Here is a 22,081-nt window from a genome sequence, read left to right as displayed (position 1 = left end):
GAAATATCTGTTTAGATCTTCTGACCATGTTTTGATTGGGTTATTTGTTTTTTTGATATAAAGCTGTATGATATGTTTATATATTTTGGAGATTAATCCCTTGTTGGTCACTTTGTTTGCAAAGATTTTCTCCCATTCTATGGATTGTCTTTTTGTTTTGTTTATGGTTCCCTCTGCTATGCAAAAGCTTTTAAAATTTAGTTAGGTTCCGCTTGTTTAGTTTTGCTTTTATTTTCATTACTCTAGGAGGTGGATCCAAAAAGATATTGCTGCGATTTATGTCAAAGAGTGTTCTGTCTATGTTTTCCTCCAGGGGTTTTATAGTATCTGGCCTTACGTTTAGGTTGTTAATCCATTTTGACTTTATTTTTGAGTATGGTATAATAGAATGCTCTAACTTGATTCTTTCACATATAGCTCTCCAGTTTTCCCAGCACTACTTATTGAAGACAGTCTTTTCTCAATTGTACATTCTTACCTCACTTGTCATGGCTTAATTGACCAAATGTGAATAGGTTTATTTCTGGTTTTCTGTGCTGTTCCATTGATCTATATGTCTATTTTTGTGCACTATCATACTGTTTTGATTACTTTATCTTTGTTGTATAGTCCGAGTTCAGGGAGCCTGATTTCTCAGCTCTAATTTTCTTTCTCAGGATTTCTTTGACTATCTGGGATCTTTTGTGTTTCCGAACAAATTTAAAATATTTTGTTCTAATTCTGTGAAAAATACCATTGGTAATTTGATAGGGATTGCACTGAATCTGTATATTGCCTTCGGTAGTATAGTCATTTTGACAGTATTGATTTTTCCAGTCTAGGAGCATGTGTACATTTTTTTTTTATCTGAAGAAAGTGGGTAGATGAGCCTAAAGGCCCATAATCTGATAATACAGTTTAGATAAAGCTCGGGTTGGGACACAAAGTAAAGATGGTGACAAAGGACCATGGAGAGAAGGAAAGGGGGGAAGAAAGGGGGATATTTTGAGCTTTAGGTAGACCTGTGTCACACTGAGCAGCAGCAGTTGTTCTTGAGAGATGTGCCAACTTCAGGGTTCATGTTCTGAACTCCCCTCCCTTGGTACGATTTAGCTGTGTATTTGAATTGACTGTGAATGAGGAACTCTGTAGGATGGTAAAAGGACACTCAAAGAGAAGATGGGAGGGGTGGGCCATAGGAGTGCAACATTTGATGGAAATATCTCTTACTTTATTTAAAAATATGTAGGAGCTCCCTGATGGCCTACCAGTTAAGGATCTGGTATTATCACTGCTGTGGCTGAGGTCACTCTGATGGTATGGATTTGATCCCTGGCCTGGGAACTTCTGCATGCCACAGGGGTGGTCGAAAATATATTTTATATCTATCTAGGTTTATATGGATTATAACTATATATGAATATGTCCTTGGATCATGGCCTTGAAAATTATTCTGTGGTGGGTTGTTTTTTTTTTTTTTTTTTGGGCCATGGCTGTGGAATATGGTTCTCAGGCCAGGAATCAAATCTGCACCACAGCAATGACCCGACCCACAGCAGTGACAATACCGGATCCTTAACCTACTAGGTCTCTAGGAAACTCCATTGAAAATTATTCTCTAATATACTAGCCTGTGCTGGTCAAACAACCAGCTTTTTGTTTGGCTTAATATATGTGCTAGAGGCTTTTTGCTGGAGAAGAACACCTTATAGATGAAGGCCACTGGTCTTTTACAATTCTTCCTGGGTCTGTAGAAGAAGTTTTGCATTTCTGAGAATGGTGTCATACCTAAGCTTCTACTGTCAAAGATGCAGTTTTGCCTTCAAGGGAAGTGCCATGTGTTTTAACTAAGAATCAGGCCTGAGAAGGACTCATAACCCTCTCTTCTGTTCCCCTTAGGGCATCAATTGAAGAGAAATATGGCAAAGATCTACTCAACCTCTCTAGGAAGAAGCCATGTGGACAGTCTGAGACCAAGTAGGTGCCATGTTTCTTTCTGATTTTCAGGTTGGCTAATACGCCTCAGGGAGCCCCCATCACTTCAGCAGACAGAGCCAGCCAGTAGGGTAAAGTGTGTTGGGTGAAAAAAAATTTTTTTTTCTTATTTACAGTTGTGAAAAATATACAGAAAAATAGAAAGAAAATTAAAATGAACTATGAACCACAACCCATTCTTTAATATTTTCTAAATTTTTCTTTCCTTTCTTCTTTATTTCTCTTTCTTTCCTCCTTCCTTCCTTCCTTTCACTTTTTTTATTTAGAGCTGCACCGGCAGCATATGTAAGTTCTCAGGCTAGGGGGTCGAATCAGAGCTACAGCTGCAGGGCTATGCCACAGCCACAGCAACTCTGCTGCATCTGTGATCTATACCACAGCTCACAGTGGCACTGGATCCCGGACCCACTGAGTGAGGCCAGGGGTTGAATTTGCATCCTCATGTATTCTAGTCTGATTCATTTCCACTGCGCCACAATGAGAACTCCTCTAGACTTTTTGTGAAGACCTTTCCTATAATACTTTTTATAGATAGAATTATATGTAATTTTATGCTTGAAATTTAATAGAGGGTATCCTTGTTTTATACACATACGTGCACTGATATGTACACATCTGCAGAGATGCCCTGAAGTTTGTGTCTCCTCAGAGGTAGTACTAGGGGCAGACATGACAACACATACATAGTTTGTGACAGCTATGAGAGACTGTCTTTGTACCAATTCATAGTTCTCAGCATTGGCATGAGATTTTTGTACCATAATTATTTATTCTTATGTCATTCATTGAATACTCTGAGGATACAGAGATGACCAGATGTGGTGCCTACTTTAGGAACACATGCCCTCATATACAGGGTGGCTTCATGGGCAGTCGTACAGGATCTTACACATAGATAGGCTTTGTAATTGGTTTAATGCTCTTTGCTGTCACTATTTGAAACACTTAATGAGGGGTTCCACATTTTCATTTTGCAGTGGGCCTCACAATTCATCCAGTCCCACTGACATGGAAATTTCTAGATCCCTTCTCTAACATAGCAGATTGTGGGAGACTTGGAGGGAATGGTTTAGGCAGAGCTTTGTAGATCTCTTCAGACCACAAGACCACATAATCATTACTACTAGCTGACTTGCACACTGTGCTGAAGACATCTGCAGAGACGCCCTGAGGTCTGTTGTCTCCTCAGAGGTAGTACTAGGGACAGACACGACATTGCACTTGCCTTCTCTTCTATTGCTTCTAACACACACACACACACACACACACACACACACACACACACACACACACACACTTTCTCTCTTTCTCACCCCACACTTCAAAGAAAAGTACTGGATTGTTGAGAAGGAGGAAAACATTTGGAGATATTTAAAATATTAATAGTCACATAAGTCTAAAAAACAGGTAGCCCTCAGTCATAGGATATTAGTATAAGGAAAATTTGTTGATTATGGTATATATATTTTTTTGTGTTTTAAATGGAGAATTTTAAAAAATACCGAGAAGTAAAAAGATAAACATAGTGAATGGCTGTACTCCCATAACTCAGATTTAACAGTTATTCATGCTTGTTATATATTCTTTCCTTTTTATTATATTTATAGTTGTACAACCATCATCACAATCCAGTTTCCCAATTTTGCAACATTTCCAACCCAAACCCTCAGCCCATCCTGTCTCCTTTAGTAACCATAAGTTTCTCAAAGTCTATGAGTCAGTTTCTGTTCTGCAAAGAAGTTCATTGTATCCTTTTTTCCGATTCCACATATAAGTGGTAGCATATGATGTTTGTGTCTCACTGTCTGACTGACTTCACTTAGCATGATAATTTCTGGGTCCATCCATTTTGCTGCAAATGACATTATTTCATTCCTTTTTATGGATGAGTGATACATCGTGTGTATGTAGCACATCTTCTTTATCCACTCCCTGTCGATGGATGTTTAAGTTACTTCCATGTCTTGGCTATTGTATATAGTGCTGCAGTGAACATTGGGGTACATGTACATTTTCCAGTCACGGTTTTCTCTGGATAGATGCCCAATAGTGGGATTGCTGGATCAAATGGTAATTCTATTTTTAGTTTCTTGAGGACTCTCGGTACTGTTTTCCACAGTGGTTGCACCAATTTACATTCCCACCAACAGTAAGAGGGTTCCCTTTTCTCCACACCCTTTCCCACATTTATTGTTTGTAAACTTTTTGATGATGGCCATTCTAGCTGGTGTAAGGTGGTGCCTCATGATTTGCATTTCTCTAATAATTAGTGAAGTTGAACATCTTTTCATATGCTTTTGGCCATCTGTATGTTTTCTTTGGAGAATTGTCTGTTTAGATCTTCTGCCCATTTTTCGATGGGGTTGTTTATTTGCTTGGTTTTTTTGGTATTGAGCTGCAGGAGGTTTTTATATATTTTGGAGATTAATCCCTTGTCAATCACTTCATTCTCCCATTCTGTGGGTTGTTTTTTGTTTTGTTTTGTTTTGCATATAGTTTTCTTTGCTGTATAAAACCTTTTAAGTTTAATTATTTTGGGGGTGAATTTGAGAAGATACTGCTGTGGTTTATGTCAGAGAGTGTTTGGCCTATGTTTTCCTCTAAGAGTTTTATAGTATCTGGTCTTATATTTAGGTCTTTAATCCATTTTGAGTTTATTTTTGTGTGTGGTGTTAAGGAGTGTTCTAATTTCATTTTTTTACATGTAGCTGTCCAGTTTTCCCAGCAGCGCTTATTGAAGGGACTCTCCATTGTATATTCTTGCCTCCTTTGTCATAGATTAGTTGACCATAGGTGCATGGGTATGATTCTGGGCTTTCTATCCTGTTCCACTGCTCTATATTTCTGTTTTTGTGCCAGTACCATACCATTTTGACTGTAGCTTTATAGTATAGTCTGAAATCAGGGAGCCTGATTCCTTCAGCTCCATTTTTCTTTCTCAGAATGGCTTTGGCTCTTCTGGGTCTTTTGTGCTTTCAAACAAACTTTAAAATATTTTGTTCTAGTTCTGTAAAAATGTCCTTGGTAATTTGATAGAGATTGCATTGAATCTGTAGATTGCCTTGGGTAGTATAGTCATTTTGACAAAATTGAGTCTTCCAATCCAAGAGCATGATATATCTTTCCTTCTGTTTCTGTCATCTTTAATTTCTTTCATCAGTTTCATAGTTTTTAGAATACAGATCTTTTGTCTCTTTAGGTAGGTTTATTCCTAGATATTTTATTCTTTTTGATGTGATGGTTTCCCTAATTTCTCTTTCTTTCTTTCTTTTTTGTCTTTTTGCCTTTTCTAGGGCCACTCCAATGGCATATGGAGGTTTCCAGGCTAGGGTCTAATTGGAGCTGTAGCTACCAGCCTACACCACAGCCACAGCAACTCAAGATCTGAGCTGCATCTGCAACCTACACCACAGCTCACGGTAATGCCGGATCCTTAACCCACTGAGCAAGGCCAGGGTTCAAACCTGCAACCTCATGGTTCCTAGTCAGGTTTGTTAACCACTGAGCCATGACAGGAACTCCCCTAATTTCTCTTTCTGATCTTTTGTTGTTAGTGTATAGAAATGCAGTTGATTTCAGTGTATCAATTTTATGTCCTGTAACTTTGCTAAATTCATTGATGAGCTCCAACAGTTTTCTGGTAGTGTCTTTAGGATTTGCTAGGTGTAGTATCATGTCATCTACAAACACAGTGATAGTTTTACTTCTCCCTTTCCGATTTGGATTCCTTTTATTTCTTTTTCTTCTCTGATTGTTATGGCTCGGACTTCCAAAACTATGTTGAGTAGTAGTGGTGAGAGCAGACATCCTTGTCTTGTTTGTGATCTTAGCGGGAATTCTGTCAGCTTTTCGCCATTGAGAATGATGTTGCTGTGGGTTTGTCATATGTGGCCTTTATTATGCTGAAGTAGGTATCCTCTATACCCACTTTCTGGAGGGTTTTAATCAGAAATGGGTGTTGGCTTTTGTCAAAAGCTTTTTCTGCATCTATTGAGAGGATCATATGGTTTTTATTCTTCAGTTTGTTAACGTAGTGTACAATACTGTGATATTGAAAATCCTTGCATCCCTGGGATAAATCCTACTTGATCATGGTGTATGATCCTTTTAATATATTGTTGGATTCAGTTTGCTAGTATTTTGTTGAGGTTTTTGCATTTATGTTCATCAGATATTGGCCTGTAATTCACTTTTTAAAAAATTTTAATTTTATTTTCTTTGTCTTTTTGGGTCCACACCTGCAGCATATGGAGGTTCCCAGGCTAGGGGTCAAATCGGAGCTGTAATTGCTGGCCTATGCCACAGGCATGGAAACACCAGATCTGAGCTGCGTATGTGAACTATACCACAGTTCACGGCAATGCCAGATCCTTAAACCACTGAGTGAGGCCAGGAATCAAACCTGTGTCCTTATGGATACTAGTCAGATTCATTTCTGTTGAGGCACAGCAGAAACTCCTGTAGTTTTCTTTTTTGTGTGATATCTTTGTCTGGTTTTGGTATCAGGGTGATGGTGGACTCATAGAATGAATTTGGGAGTGTTCCTTCCTCTGCAATTTTTTGGAATAGTTTCATAAGGATAGGTGTTAACTCTTCTCTAAATTTTTGATAGAATTTGCCTGCAAAACCATATGGTCCTGGACTTTTGTTTGTTGGAAGTTTTTAAATCAGTTTCAGGAGATCCCGTCATGGCTCAGTGGTTAACGAATCCGACTAGGAACCACGAGGTTGCTGATTTGATCCCTGGCCTTGCTCAGTGGGTTAAGGATCCAGTGTTGCCATGAGCTGTGGTGTAGGTTGCAGATGTGGCTTAGATCCCGCGTTGCTGTGGCTCTGGCGTAGGCTGGCGGCTACAGCTCTGATTCGACCCCTAACCTGGGAACCTCCATATGCTGCGGGTGCGGCCCTAGAAAAGGCAAAAAGACAAAAAAAAAAAAAAAAAATCAGTTTCAATTTCAGTCCTTGTGAGTGGTCTGCTCATCTTTTCTATTTCATCTTGGTTTAGTCTTGGAAGATTGTACTTTTCTAAGAATTTGTGCATTTATTCTAGGTTGTCCATTTTATTTGCATATAGTTGCTTGCAGTAGTCTCTTATAATCTTTTGTATTTTTGTGATGTACATTGTAACTCCTCCTTTTTCATTTCTAATTTTATTGACTTGAGTCCTCTCTCTTTTTTTTCTTCATGAGTATGGCTAAGGGTTTATCAAATTTGCTATCTTTTCAAATAACCAGCTTTTAGTTTCATTGATCTTTTCTATGGTTTTCTTCATTTCTTTCTTTCTTTCTTTCTTTTTTTTTTTTTTTTGTCTTTTTTTGCTATTTCTTGGGCTGCTCCCGCGGCATATGGAGGTTCCCAGGTTAGGGGCTGAATCGGAGCTGCAGCCACCGGCCTACGCCAGAGCCACAGCAACGCGGGATCTGAGCCTTGTCTGCAACCTACACCACAGCTCACGGCAATGCCGGATCACTAACCCACTGAGCAAGGCCAGGGACCGAATCCGCAACCTCATGGTTCCTAGTCAGATTCGTTAACCACTGCGCCACGACGGAAACTCCGGTTTTCTTCATTTCTATTTCATTTATTTCTGTTCTGATCTTTATGATTTCTTTCCTTCTGGTAACTTTGGGTTTTGCCTGTTCTTCTCTCTTTAGTTTCTTTAGGTGTCAAGTTAGGTTATTTATTTGAGCTTTTTCTTGTTTCCTGAGGCAGGCTTGTATTGCTGTAAATTTCTTTCTTATAACTGCTTTTGCTGCATCCCATAGGCTTCCCCTCAGTCCTGTGGAGCTCCTGTGTACAAGTCCCGCTGACCCTCAATGCCAAATGCTCTGGGGGCACCTCCTCCCAATTCCAGATCCTTAGGCATGTAAACCTGACCTGGGGCTCAGAACTTTCATTCCCATGGATGAGCCTCTGCGATATAGTTACTTTCCAGTCTGTGGGCAGCCCTACTGGTGGGTATGGAGCTGTTTATATTGCATAATTGTCCCTCCTACCATCTTGCTGTGGCCTCTCTTTGTCTTCCGGAGTAGGATATCTTTTTTTATAGTTTGCAATCTATTTTGTTGATGGTTGTTCAGCAATTGGTTGTAATTTTATTGCTTTTATGAGAAAAGGAGAGCTGCAGTCCTCTACTCTGCCATTTTTTTTTTTTTTGGTCTTTTTGCTATTTCTTTGGGCCGCTCCCGCGGCATATGGAGGTTCCCAGGCTAGGGGTCGAATCAGAGCTGTAGCCGCCAGCCTACGCCAGAGCCACAACAACGCGGGATCCGAGCCGCGTCTGCAACCTACACCACAGCTCACGGCAACGCCGGATCCTTAACCCACACTGAGCAAGGCCAGGGATCGAATCCGAACCTCATGGTTCTTAGTCGGATTCGTTAACCACTGCGCCACGACGGGAACTCCTACTCTGCCATTTTAATCCCATCTCTACTGTCATATTTTCTTAATGTAATCTTTTTGTGAGTTTAAACCTGGAGTCTCTATTCCTCAAAGTATTTCTCCAGATTTTAACCATATTTAGAGATGAAACTCTGAGTTCTAGTGTTGGTCATTGTCACAGAGAAGTCACTATTTCTCGGCCCTTTCAGGGGACAGCTTTTAAAAGCATGAGTTCATATTGCTATTTCCAATTCTAATTTAATTTTATAGTTCACTTAACTTCTTTCGTTTTATACCTATTTCCTCTTGTACTAAAAAAAATCTTGGTTCCTGACAATATTAACATAGTTATTTGCTTTATATGACAGTATATATTAAAATGTTTCAAAATAATGATATTAGTAGTGCTATGGACAATAAAACTTCTGAATAAAACTTAACATTTTCTTGCATTTCCTTTTGTTGTTTCTCACGCTCTTTTACCCCACTAAGAATACTGTGTTGTAAGGTCACTTAAAATACTCATATTCTCTGGGAGTTCCCATTGTGGTTCAATGCTAACAAACCCAACTAGTATCCATGAGGATGCAGGTTTGATCCCTGGCCTCACTTGGTGGGTTTAGGATCTGGCATTGCCATGAGCTGTGGTGAAGTTTGAAGATATAGCTTGGATCTGGCATTGCTGTGGCTGCTGCATAGCCTGGCAACTGCAGCACTGATTCAACCACTAGCCTGGGAACTTCCATATGCTGCAAGTACGGACCTAAAAACCAAAACTAAAACAAAACAAAATAAAAAACCACAGAAAACTAATATTCTCTGTGCGATTATGCAAACAGTTTCATATATAGTTTACTTCCTTTTTTTTGTTTCCCACTGTACAGCATGGGGATTAAGTTATTCTTACATGTATACATTTTTTCCCCCACCCTTTGTTCTGTTGCAATATGAGTATCTAGACATAGTTCTCAATGCTACTCAGCAGGATCTCTTTGTAAATCAATTCTAAGTTGTATCTGATAAACCCAAGCTCCCGATCCCTCCCATTCCCTCCCTCTCCCGTCAGGCAGCCACAGGTCTATTCTCCAAGTCCATGATTTTCTTTTCTGTGGAGATGTTCATTTGTGCTGGATATTAGATTCCAGTTATAAGTGATATCATATGGTATTTGTCTTGTCTTTCTGACTCATTTCACTCAGTATGAGAGTCTCTAGTTCCATCCATGTTACTGCAAATGGCATTATGTCATTCTTTTTATGGCTGAGTAGTATTCCATTGTGTATATATACCACTTCTTCCGAATCCAATCATCTGTCGATGGACATTTGGGTTGTTTCCATGTCTTGGCAATTGTGAATAGTGCTGCGATGAACATGCGGGTGCATGTGTCTCTTTTAAGTAGAGTTTTGCCTGGATATATGCCCAAGAGTGGGATTGTGGGGTCATATGGAAGTTCTATGTATAGATTTCTAAGGTATCTCCAAACTGTGCTCCATAGTGGCTGTACCCGTTTACATTCCCACCAGCAGTGCAGGAGGGTTCCCTTTTCTCCACAGCCCCTCCAGCACTTGTTATTTGTGGACTTATTAATGATGGCCATTCTGACTGGTGTGAAGTGGTATCTCATGGTAGTTTTGATTTGCATTTCTCTTATAATCAACGATGTTGAGCATTTTTTCATGTGTTTGCTGGCCGTCTGCATATCTTCCTTGGAGAAGAGTCTATTCAGGTCTTTTGCCTATTTTTCCATTGATTGATTGGCTTTTTTGCTGTTGAGTTGTATAAGTTGCTTATATATTCTAGAGATTAAGCCCTTGTCGGTTGCATCATTTGAAACTATTTTTTTCCCATTCTGTAAGTTGTCTTTTTGGTTCCTTTTTGGTTTCCTTTGCTGTGCAAAAGCTTTTCAGTTTGATTAGGTCCCATGGGTTTATTTTTGCTCTTATTTCTATTGCTTTGGGAGACTGACCTGAGAAAATATTCATGATGTTGATGTCAGAGAGTGTTTTGCCTTATATAGTTTACTTCTTTGTTTTAAATTTGAAGAATTGTTTTCCTTTCCTGCTCTATTTAGTTTCACTTTTTGAATATGTAAAACATTGCCCTGTTCAAAGGTCAGAATCCCTAGTCTTTGGTAAGTTTGACTGTCATTCAGGGAGCGTTTAAATAATTTCAAGGAGTATTGCAAGGTAGTTGATCCAAAAACTTGTTTATTTGTAAAAGAATAAGCCATCTTGGAAGATATCAAGAAAATTTTAGTTGATGTGATAGAAAATGCCATGTTCTCTCACATTGTACATCTTGGAAATTATATTTAGTAGAATGAATTGGATCCAAATTGATTTTTTTACTGAATAAAGTTTTATTTTTCAAAATGTACATGGTGGGGCCTGTTTATTCATCTTTACTGGCAGTTGGGGTGGTGTTTTCAAACCAGTTTAATGACCTGGACTCTGTAAGGAGATTCCCTATTATATGCTTATAACCCCAGCTAAGGAGCTCTTGAGGGCTCCCTGGCCAGGGACCCATGAATCTTCAGTCCCTCAGACATGACAGCTGGGATTATAAGCATATGGTAGGGAATTTCCTTATAGAGTGTCATATATTGCTTTGTTAAACACGACTAGGTTATTGAGCTGGTCCTGATCTCTGCCTTTGAGTTGGATTCGTTTCTGCTGCACCTCAATGGGAACTCCAGTTTTCCTTCTAAGAGTTTACCTCAGAGAGGAAGATCCCAGGAGCTCAGACCTGGGGACTGTGTTTCCAAAATTGAAGTGAAAGGCCATATAGGTACTTCTGTTTTTGTTATCTCCAGGATGATCTTTGGGAAGGTGCCTTAGGTGACAGTGCACAACTTTACCTTTCCAGGGACTAGGTCGGATTTTTGCACCTCATCAACTGCTCAGTCAGAGACTTGGGCTTCTGATGGGCCCTTTAGGTTTTAAAGTTAAAGTGCTGGTAGAACATTTTCTTTTTCCACAGTTAAGGAGAACACCAGAGAGAAGAGGGCATGGACATTGCAAGAACACTGTCCCCAAAGTTCAAAATCGATCCTCAGATTGGCATCATGTTCTGAACAGGGGAAACAGCAATGCAGTGATATCTCAGAACAGCAAAGCTCATGACAAACTAAAGGGAGTTGGAAGCTGCTTTTTTTTTTTTTCTTTCTTTGCAGCCCCACCAGTGGCATATGGGAGTTCCCAGGCAAGGGGTCAAATCAGAGCTACAGCTGCCACGGCCACAGCTACACCGGATCTGAGCTGCATCTGCAAACTACACTGCAGCTTGTAGCAACACCAGATCCTTGGCCGCTAAGAAAGGCCAGGAATTGAACCTGTATCCTCACAGAGACTATGTCTGGTCCTTAGCTGGCTGGGCCACAATGGGAATTCCTGGGCTGCTCTTGGTCGCCCAGCCACTTAGGGTGGGAGAAAAAATTTAGACCCTGAACAGACGATCTCTAAGTCACTTTCCAGCTCCTCAGCTCTCTGTAGGAAGGCCCTTCAGTCATATCTGTGGCCCGACCTCCTTTCCTGCTAAGTCCAGTTGTGAGCCTGCTCTCCGGGTGCTCATTCATCCTTCTGCATCACTCATGCATTTGTTTGGATATGGACACTTTCGTAGCACCTTGCGTTCCTTGAAAAATGGTATCATTAAGATGGGTAAAGTGAATGGAGAATTTGCAGGAAAGTTTTTCTGCTTGATGTGCTTGTAATAATTGGGAATGTTTATGTGGGAAAAGGCAGGGAACCATAAGAACCTTTCGCTTGGGGATAAAAAAGAAAGGAGTGGGCAAAATGCAATATAAAAGAAGGGGCCAGCTGGAAGATGCAAGGGTTTTTAGTTTGCGCAATAGCAGAACTTGTCACATCCTTTATTTACACAGAATATGACCCATGATCCTGCGCTATTGTGACCAGGGGCTGGGGGATCATGATTTCACTACATCTCATTGCTTCTTGAGTGACAGGAGTGAGCCCAGTGAGATCTGCTTCCATGAAGGTGGTGATGCACAAAAAAATCCCCAGGGCCACTTCACCTCAGAAGGAGGCTTACTTAAGGATGAGTAGGGTTGAGGAGAATGAAAACCACGGGCAAGGGGGAGCTATAAGGAAGGAGGAGCCATGAGTTATGAGAGAGAGGATGGGTGAGATTGAGAAAGGATCTTCTCCACAGAAACTGTGAGAAAAGGAATGTGTCATGTTTAAAGCTGTCAAACTTGTGGTAGTTTGTTCTTCAGTGATAGATGCTAAATCAGTGTGTTTAATGTCTACCTCCTCCACTAAGACTCTCCAATCTGGGAGTTCCCATTGTAGCGCAGTGGAAATGAATCCGACTAGGAACCATTAGGTTGCCGGTTTGATTCCTGGCCTTTCTCAGTGGGTTAAGGATCCAGAATTGCTGTGAACTGTGGTGTAGGATACAGAAGAGGCTTGGATCTGGCATTGCTGAGTCTATGGCATAGGCTGGTGGCTACAGCTCTGATTCGCCCCCTGGCCTGGTAACCTCCATATGCTGCGGGTGCATCCCTCAAAAGACAAAAGACCAAAAATAAATAAATAAATAAATAAATAAATAAATAAATAAATGAATAAAAAAGACTCTCCAGTCTGTCTTGCACCACCAAATCATCAATATGTGACACAGTGCCTGGCCAATACTTTATGTGCAATAAGTATGTGATGATTGATGAATGGATGAAAAAGGAGGTGACCAGGAGCCAGAGTTTGAATCCTCCCTTTATTTGCTTGTATCCATATTTCTAATTACCATTCTTTAAAAAATGACTAGTATTCTAATGAGAAAGGGACCGCAACTCCTATATTATCATTGGGGGAAATGAAACACAAAGAATTTGGGTATCTGGCTCCACCCAGGTGGACAGGGAAACATTTATGATTCTTGTGCTTGGACTGAGAGAGTAACAAAGAGGACACTGAGGAATTCCCGTCGTGGCGCAGTGGTTAACGAATCCAACTAGGAGCCATGAGGTTGCGGGTTCGATCTCTGGCCTTGCTCAGTGGGTTGACGATGATGTTGCCATGAGCTGTGGTGTAGGTCAGAGATGTGGCTCGGATATGGAGTTGCTGTGGCTGTGGTATAGGCCGGCAGCTACAGCTCTGATTAGACCCCTAGCCTGGGAACCTCCATATACCGAAGGAGCAGCCCCTAGAAAAAAGGCAAAAAGACAAAAAAAAAAAAAAAAAAAGAGGAAACTGAAGACGCCCGATCTTTTGCTGTCTTCTCAGGCTCATGGGCAAAGATTAGACCATAGGCTCTGGGAGAGAGAAGATGTGGGTAGAGAGAAGCATGAGATTTAGAGATGGAAAGAACCTTGGAATCGTCTCATGAGAAATAGGATCGAATTATACCAAGATTGTATAGACAATTTCCAGAACTGAAATTATATATGTGCTTGTTTTTTAGCACCCTGAAGCGGGCCCTTGAAGTCTTCAAGCAACGTAAGTGATTCTTTAAAAATATATTTATTGTCCTTGGCAAGCTCTCTGTGTGTGTGTGTGCGTCTGTCATTAATTCGAACAGCAATCTTGGAGTTCGTGTCATGGTGCAGCAGAAACGAATCCAACTAGGAACCATGAGGTTGTGGGTTTGATCCCTGCCTTTGCTCAGTGGCTTAAGGACCTGGTGTTGCTGTGAGCTGTGATGTAGGTTGCAGACTCGGCTCAGATCTGGCGTCGCTGTGGCTGTGGTGTAGGCTGGCAGCTATAGCTCTGATTTGACCCCTGGCCTGGAAGCCTCCATATGCTGTGGATGCAGCCCTAAAAAGACCAAAAAAAAAAAAAAAAAAAAAAAATTGAACAGCAATCTCATAATGGATGAAAAAAAAAAAAATGAGAGCAGCTCCTAAGGTGAAGGCTAGCTTTGCAGAATTGAAATGGGCTGGAGAACCATTCCCATTTGCACATCATCATGAGCATTTGACTTACTTGGGGCAGTGCTTCTCAGACTGGAAATCCAGGGAGAGGCCCTGGCATTGGTCTTCAAGGGGTCCTGTCCAGTTCCAGTGTTCTCCAAGCTGGTGCCTTTAAGCCATTCTGTTCTTGGTGCTTCCAAGCTAAGGACTTTATGTGGCACAGTATGTGCTTGAAGTGTTTCTGTAGCTAGTTGAATGGTTCTGGACATCGTTCTGTTTCAGTTCTTACTGATCTGCCTCAATTTGGTTTATTCTACTAAATGCCACATTTCTTCTGGAAAGGTTGTACTGATTTCTTCCCCACCAGCAGTACTTTTTCCCCACACTTGAAAGTACCAAGAATTTTTGCACTTTAAAAATTTTGCCAAACTGAAAGGTAAAATGTGATACATTTCTGGGATTTATTTAAAGTGTCTTTTTTTTTTTTTTTTTAAGGGCTGCACTGGTGGCAGATGGAGGTTCCCAGGCTAGGGGTCCAATTGGAGCTGTAGCTGCTGGCTTACGCCAGAGCCACAGCAGTGCGGGATCTGACCTGTGTCTGAGACCTACACCACAGCTCATGGCAACACCAGATCCTTAACCCACTGAGTGAGGCCAGGGATCGTACCCATGTCCTCATGGATGCTAGTCGGGTTCGTTAGCCTCTGAGCTGTGACGGCAACTCCCATTTCTGTGTTTTAAAGTTTTGGTTTTTTTCAATCGTTTTAAGGTTGAACACTTTTTCAAATGTTTACTGGCAATTTAGACAATTTAAAAAAATTTCATGTTCTGTAACCAATTTTAAAATACTAAATATGCATTTCTTTTGATTTCTGAAAGCTCTTTTAATACAGCTATTTGCTCTTGGTTACATAAATTGCAAATATTTTTTTTCTAGTTTCTCATGTGTCTTATAACATTATTCAAAGTTATTTTGACAAACACAAGTTGGAAATTTTTTCTTAGGTCAGCTCACTCAGTCTTTCTAGCTATAACATCATCCTTATTTGTTTTCTTAGAAAAAGAACAATAAAAATTTCAGTTTTTCTAGTAGAAAAGTAAGCCATGATCATTGCAGAGATCTTAAAAAATAAGAGGAAAAATACCAATAAGCTTTCTATTCAGAGATAAAAATTTTTTCTTTTTTCTTTTCAGGGCTGCCCTCTAGGCATATGGAGGTTCCCAGGCTAGGGGTCTAATCGGAGCTACAGCTGCTGGCCTACACCACAGCCACAGCAAGGCCAGATCTGAGCTGCGTCTGAGACCTACACCACAGCTCATGGCAATGCCAGATCCTTAAGCCACTGAGCAAGGGCAGGGGTGGAACCCGAAATCTCATGGTTCCTAGTTGGATTCGCTTCCACTGCATCACGATGGGAACTCCTAGGGTAAATTTCTTACAGGCTCATGAGATGTTAGAAATGGAAAGAACCTTAGAATCATCTAATGAGACACAGGATCGAATTTGAGATTGTGGTGTGTTTAGTAATGTGTCCTGTCATGCAAGCTCCATGAACTTCTCCCCGGCCCTGGGCATACACTAGGTTAGTAGCAGTTAGTGGTAGGAAGCTAAGCTAAAGGTTTGCCAACTTGGTCTTGGCCAGGACAATGCTGGTCACATAAAGGGGCTCAATAAATGCTAGTGACCAAATGAGGTAGGTTAACTTTACCACTTGCTTCAGTATTTGGTATATTTAATTTTTGTATAGTCTTGTATATTTGAATTGTATAGATCTTGTTTCCTTTTTAATTCTTTTTGCAGAAGTAGACAATGTGGCCCAAAGTCACATTCAGCTCGCACAGACTCTAAGAGAAGAGGCCAGGAAGATGGAAGAATTCAGGGAAAAGCAAAAGTTACAACGGAAAAAGGTTGGGTTTGCATATTAGGATGTTGCCTTTCTTCCAGCAGAAAATGCCAGGGTTTTATTAAGTAAACTCCTTGGCTCAGCTCCCATCTACAAATGACCATGCTCTTCTTTTAACCTGCGAGATTATTTACTGGGAACCATGTGGGCCCTGAGTCTAGACAGTTATGCCTTTGTGCCCAATTACATGCTAGTCTAGTTCTTTTTATTTATTTTTTAAATTGAAGTATAGCTGATTTACAATGTTGTGTTAATTTCTTGTGTCTAGCAAAGTGATTCATATATATGTGTGTGTGTTACTTTGCACATTCTTTTATTTTTATTTTATTTTTTTTAATCTTTTGTCTTTTTAGGGCTGCACCTAGGTCATATGGAGGTTCTCAGGCTAGGGGTCGAATCGGAGCTGCAGCTGCCAGCTTACAGCACAGCCATAGCAATGCCAGATCTAAGCCTCATCTGTGACCTACATCACAGCTCACGGCAATGCTGGATCCTTAACCCACTGAGAGAGGCCAGGGATCAAATCCGCAACCTCATGTTTCCTAGTCAGATTCATTTCCCCTGTGCCAAGACAGGAACTCCCATATTCTTTTCAATTATAGGTTATTATTAAGATACTGAATATTGTACCCTGTGCTATACAGTAGAACCATGTTGTTTATCTATTAGGCCAGTCCTTTCCTTTTCTTTTCTTCTCTTTTTTCTTTTCTTTTCTTTTCTTTTTTGGCTGCACCATGGCACACAGAAGTTCTTGGGCCAGGGATTGAACTCATGCCACAGTAGTGACTTGAGCCATAGCAGTGACAGCACTGATCCATCAATCACTAGGCCACCAGGGAACTCCTATGCAAATCCTTGTTGCAGGAGTCAGGGGTTCAGCCTGCTTTCCTGTTCTTTTCATCTCTGCTGCCACTGTTGAAACCATGGCTGGAAAGGGTAACCCTTCTATCCTCATTAGGGTCTAGCACTTCCATGGTGGTGGGCTCCCAGACCACTCCTGGACCAAGCAGTAAGGGAGGGTGAGAAGTAGAGGGGACTTGCATTCTCCCTGGAGACTGTAATGTGGTTCATCTGCCTTGTTTTACAAATAGGGAAACTGAGGCCCAGGGTAATTAAAGTCTTTTTGGATTCAAAGCACATGTGCACAAGCTCTTCTTCATGGATGGGATTTACTCTGGCCAGTTAAATGGAAGGAGATGGGGATGAGAAGGAGTTAATAAAACTGGAAAACATTTGGGAAGTTATAAAGATCAAGAAAAGAAGTCCAGATTTATATTAAAGTGCTCCTTAGGCTAGACCAGCCACTGTTCTGACTCCCTTCTCTTTTGTTCCTTGAAGACTTGTATATTCAGGCTGCCCTGGCAGCGAGGTAGGGCTCTTCTAGAACTTCTTTTCTTTTTTTTTCTTCCCCTGGTTTTTAGAGCTGCACCTGCAGCATATGGAAGTTCCTAGGCTAGCGGTCAAACTGGAGCTGCAGCTGCTGACCTACGCCACAGTCACAGCAGCAGAGGATCCAAGCCACATCTGTGACCTACACCACAGCTCACAGCAACAGCAGATCCTTAACTCACTGAGCAAGGCCAGGGATCGAACCTGAGTCCTCATGGATACTAGTTGGGTTTGTTACTGCTGAACCGCAACAGGAACTCCAGAACTTCTTTTTTTTAAAAATATATGGCTTCCAAGGTTGGAACCAACTTCTCGTGTGGAATAAGCTCTCTCCTACTTGATATTCAAACATTTCTACCCAGGTCAGCTCTACATGGACTTTTTGGAGATCTTTCCTCACCCTGGCTCTTAACTGTCTGGAAGTCACTGTCTGCAAGTGTCTGTATCCAGTAAACAACTGACTCTACCAGTACATCAGTCTCAGCAACTTTGCCTATGTTTTAAGTCAGAGTCTAACTCCAGCCTACCTTGGTGGCCACTTGCCATTTGGAATGGGTGGCAGCATCTTAAGAGCCTGACTGCCTTACATGTATTGTCATTTCATGAGCTGTTCCTATAGCTGTGCCTCTTCTAGGAAGGAAGGGTAGAAGCTAATATTTAAGGAACACCATGTCAAATGTTTTCACACAAACTCAAGCTTCATGTATCAGGTTTGGAGGAGCATTTGGCCCAAAGAATTTTTCAGAGCAGAAATAATATGTATAGGAGTTCCTACTGTGGCACAGTGGGTTAAGAATCCAGCTGCCGTGGCTTGGATCACTGCAAAGGCATAGGTTTGATTCCCTGCCCGACGCAGTACATTAAAGGATCCGGCATTGCTGCAGCTGCAGCTGCAGCTGCAGCTGCAGCATATGTTACAGCTGGGGCTTGGATTCAACCCCTGGCTCTGGAACTTCCATATGCTGCGGGCGTGGCCATTAAGAAGAAAGGAAGAAAGAAAGAAAGAAAGAAAGAAAGAAAGAAAGAAAGAAAGAAAGAAAGAAAGAAAGAAAGAAAGAATATGTATATTACACCCATCCATTGGATGGGTAGATTCTTTTCGGCTCACATTGCCAGCCCTGCCCACTTCTGGATTTACAATTTTTTCAGAAGCAAAATGCACACATGATTTCCACTAAGAGGAGGAGAGGGTCATTTCCCCACATTTTCAAGTGCCCTCGGTTGCCCTAGTTATTTCAAGGAGAGTTTTGCTAATTTTGCAAGGCTTCTGAAACTTCCCTTCCTAGCAAGTTACAAAGATGAAGTTCTTATAGCAGGAAGAACGGTTCTGAGCTCTCTTAAGCAATAGAGGATAGCCTGGGCTCATTCCTCCTCTGTCATTCAAGTTCCTTATATTCTGTGTGCTCTTGACAGCAGGAAAATACCTTCTGAGCTTCTTCATGAAATCCAAAGTTTATTAATAAATTTGTAATTACTGTGAACTCTGGGTTGTACCACTTCTGTATTTAGATACTTTTTTTAAAATCAAACTTTGAGAGAAAATGATAACTTCTCATTTTCACTGGTCAAACCCTGCACGCCTGGGTCTTTCACTTCTTAGAAATTAAGCCATTTCCACTTATCAAGGAAATCTATCAGTTGGTTTCTTTCAGCAAACTGGGCTGGGGGAGGTGGGGATGGAATGGCTAGTAGAAGTTTATAGTGGACTCGCTTATACAAGGGATGCTTCCCGAGTATGGTGAACAGTGTGGCTGTGGCCGTCCCTCCCCCTCTGAGCATAGAGAATGCCACAGGGACTGATGTCACATCATACCAGAGTGTGAGGTGCCTTAAAATGTAGGGAAGTGAAGGTGCCAGCTGAACATGCAAGGGGAACACCTAACATAATCTGAGGGCCTGGGGAGGCCTCCTGGAGGCATTGACCTTGAAGTTAAGGGCAGCAGAGTGAAAGGCATATAGGTGAGGGCAGAGAGGGAGGAGGCCCTGCCCCTGGAGGTTGGCAGGCAGAGAAGGATCTTGGAGCCTCTCACTCTTAGGAGTCTTGCAGATTTATTTTTTTACTTACCCACTTATCTATAAGCTCCCAGACCAGGGGTTGAATTGGAACTGCAGCTACCAGCCTGCACACAGCCACAGTAACAGCAACGTGGGATCGGGGCCGCATCTGTGATCTACACCACAGCTCACGGCAATGCCGCATCCTTAACCCACTGAGCGAGGCCAGGGATCGAACCTGAGTCCTCATGGATACTAATTGGGTTCGTTTCCGCTGAGCCACAACAGGAACTCCCAGTCTTGCCATTTTGGGTGCTGAGGTTCCTTCCAAGACACTTCCAAAGACGCTTGGTCTGTCACTCTCCCCTTTGGTGCCAACATTATGCTTCACTTTCTCAGCTAAGATTGGGATGATCACAGCAGAATGTTCTTTCTTTGTCAACGGCAGTCTCTGAAAAACAAAACCTCCTTGGTTACACACATTGTGGCTTCCAGTTTTCAGGGTACAGTCTGATTGTGGGTAGACAGACGAACAGGCCACTCAGCAACTCTGTCAGTAATTTTCTGGAGGTCACTTAAGTCAATTATATATTCCCTTTCCTTTCCCCCTTTTCTTCTTTCTTCTTCCCACTTTATAGCAGAAATGATGGTGTTTTTATGGTACTTTGTGTCATTGATACGAAAACATAATCATAGGTGTTCCCACTGTGGCAAAATGGGATTGGTGGCATCTTGGGAGCGCTGGGATGCAGGTTTGATCCCCAGCCTAGTGTGGTGGGTTAAGGATCCAGCGTTGCTGCAGCTGCAGCTTAGGTCACAGCTGTGGCTTGGATCTGATCCCTGCCATGGGGTGGCTAAAAAGGAAAAAAAAAAAAAATAGAAAACATAATTGTATTTCTACTGGAGTTGGTCTAAGCAGAAAGAATGAATCCTAGAACAAAAACTTCCTAAAGGAGTCTTGAGAGGGAAGTCGTGATTTTCTGGGGCCACCATGAGTAGGTCACCCCATAAGTGAGGATGGACATGAGGAGACAAATTAAAGTGGTATAGCAGACAGAGCTGGACTGGGTGTCACTGAGTGGCCTTGGGCAATGTCACCTTGTGGGCCCTGAGGACCACACCTGTCAGGTTAGATTTGAACTGCTGCTTTCTAAGATCCTGCCCACATACAAATGCCAGGAATCCTTGAAGGCAGAGAGAAGGATGTGAGGTAGAACTTTGTATCCACTTGAGAGGTGCTTGAAGAAGATGTTGTATAGAACTTGGGATAAGGAGGCCTGGCTTGGACCACAAACCATAAAATAATAGAAGCTCCTTAACCAGAAGGAAGGCAGTGTGTATATTTGGACTAGAAAAGATGATGGATAGACCAACACTGCTAATTGACCTGCTCCATGGAGCTTGGAAAATCTGGAACCATTATGAATAAACCCTGCCCCTCCTGGCAGAGGCACCTAGGCCTCCTGGGAGCCACACACCTCCCAGTCTACGGCAGGGATCTATCTGTGAGTCTTTTCAGCTGAGGTCATGTTGGAGCCCTGTCTGTTCCCTGCATCCTTGAAGTCTCCACTGTTACCTCCTGGTCCCTCAATTTCAGCTGGGCTAGAAGATGACTGCTTAGTTCTCTGAGGGTCCTGTTGGCTCCCCCAAGGGAATTTCGTGTATTCCACAAAGCTCTTATTTGAAATGAGATCATCCCAAACCTTCCATCCAGAAATCTTGAAAATCCATTCATTTTTGCATGCTGTGGTAACAGACAAAACCTTAGTTTTCCAGGAGTTCCCACTGTGGCTCAGCCAAAATGAATCTGACTGGTATCCATGAGGACGTGGGTTCAATTCCTGGCCCTGCTCAGTGGATTAAGGATCCGGTGTTGCTGTGAACTGTGGTGTAGGTTGCAGGTGTAGCTTGGATTCTATGTTTCTGTGGTTGTGGCATAGGCTAGCAGATACAGATCTATGTTTTGACCTGTAGCCTGAGAACCTCCATATGCCATGGGGGCAGCCCTTAAAACAACAACAACAACAACAACAACAACAACAAAAAAACCCCTTAGTTTTCCAGAAGAAAGAGAAACATTTGAATATCATTTTCCATGTCATTTTGCATTCCGTCATTTTGTACAAGAGCAGTGCCATGGATCAATTTGAATTATTGCATCTGTTGGCCCTTCATATGCCCATTTGGTATATAGAGCTGTCCTAAGGATAATGGTAGTTTTGAATAATGATTGGGAACAAGAGCAGGAGTCAGGCTGTGCCCAAATCCCAATTCTGCTCCTTGCTGAGAGTAGTACCTTAGGTAGATTAATGCATCTCAGTTTACTGTCAAGAAAAGGGGGATGAGTACTCAGAGTTGTTATGATGCATGAAAGTTGCTTAGCACATCATAAAGCTTGATAAAAGGAGCTACTGTTATGTTTGAGAGATTTTTTTATTACTAGCTCCATTATATTGATAAATGTGTTATTAGGCAAATGTAACATATTGATGTTACAGCTGTGGCAAAGAAATTGCTCCCAAGTGAACTCAACAGAGTAGCTTCCCTTCCCTGAATTAGA

At 41.7% G+C, this 22,081-nt stretch overlaps 1 protein-coding gene across 2 annotated transcripts in view; it reads left to right on the top strand.

The window, feature by feature from the left end:
* Nucleotides 1–22,081, top strand: part of PSTPIP2 (proline-serine-threonine phosphatase interacting protein 2) — a 102,717-nt gene that overhangs the window by 56,845 nt on the left and 23,791 nt on the right. For both annotated transcript variants that reach the window (XR_014808274.1, XM_084965068.1), the window contains exons 3-5: nucleotides 1,879–1,956; nucleotides 13,786–13,820; nucleotides 16,035–16,141. Coding sequence is in view for 1 of the 2 variants with exons in the window: in XM_084965068.1 (XP_084821194.1) it covers nucleotides 1,879–1,956; nucleotides 13,786–13,820; nucleotides 16,035–16,141 (220 nt within the window). In the remaining variant the exon portion in view is untranslated. The remainder of the gene's footprint in view (nucleotides 1–1,878; nucleotides 1,957–13,785; nucleotides 13,821–16,034; nucleotides 16,142–22,081) is intronic.

This window comes from Sus scrofa, chromosome 1, assembly GCF_054392235.1.
Source record: "Sus scrofa isolate SSC_HxYL_T2T_F1_AM1 chromosome 1, Sscrofa_HxYL_maternal_Yorkshire_Landrace_v2.0, whole genome shotgun sequence".
Classification (NCBI taxonomy): Eukaryota; Metazoa; Chordata; class Mammalia; order Artiodactyla; family Suidae; genus Sus; species Sus scrofa.
This window is presented reverse-complemented; position numbering and strand designations above follow the sequence as displayed.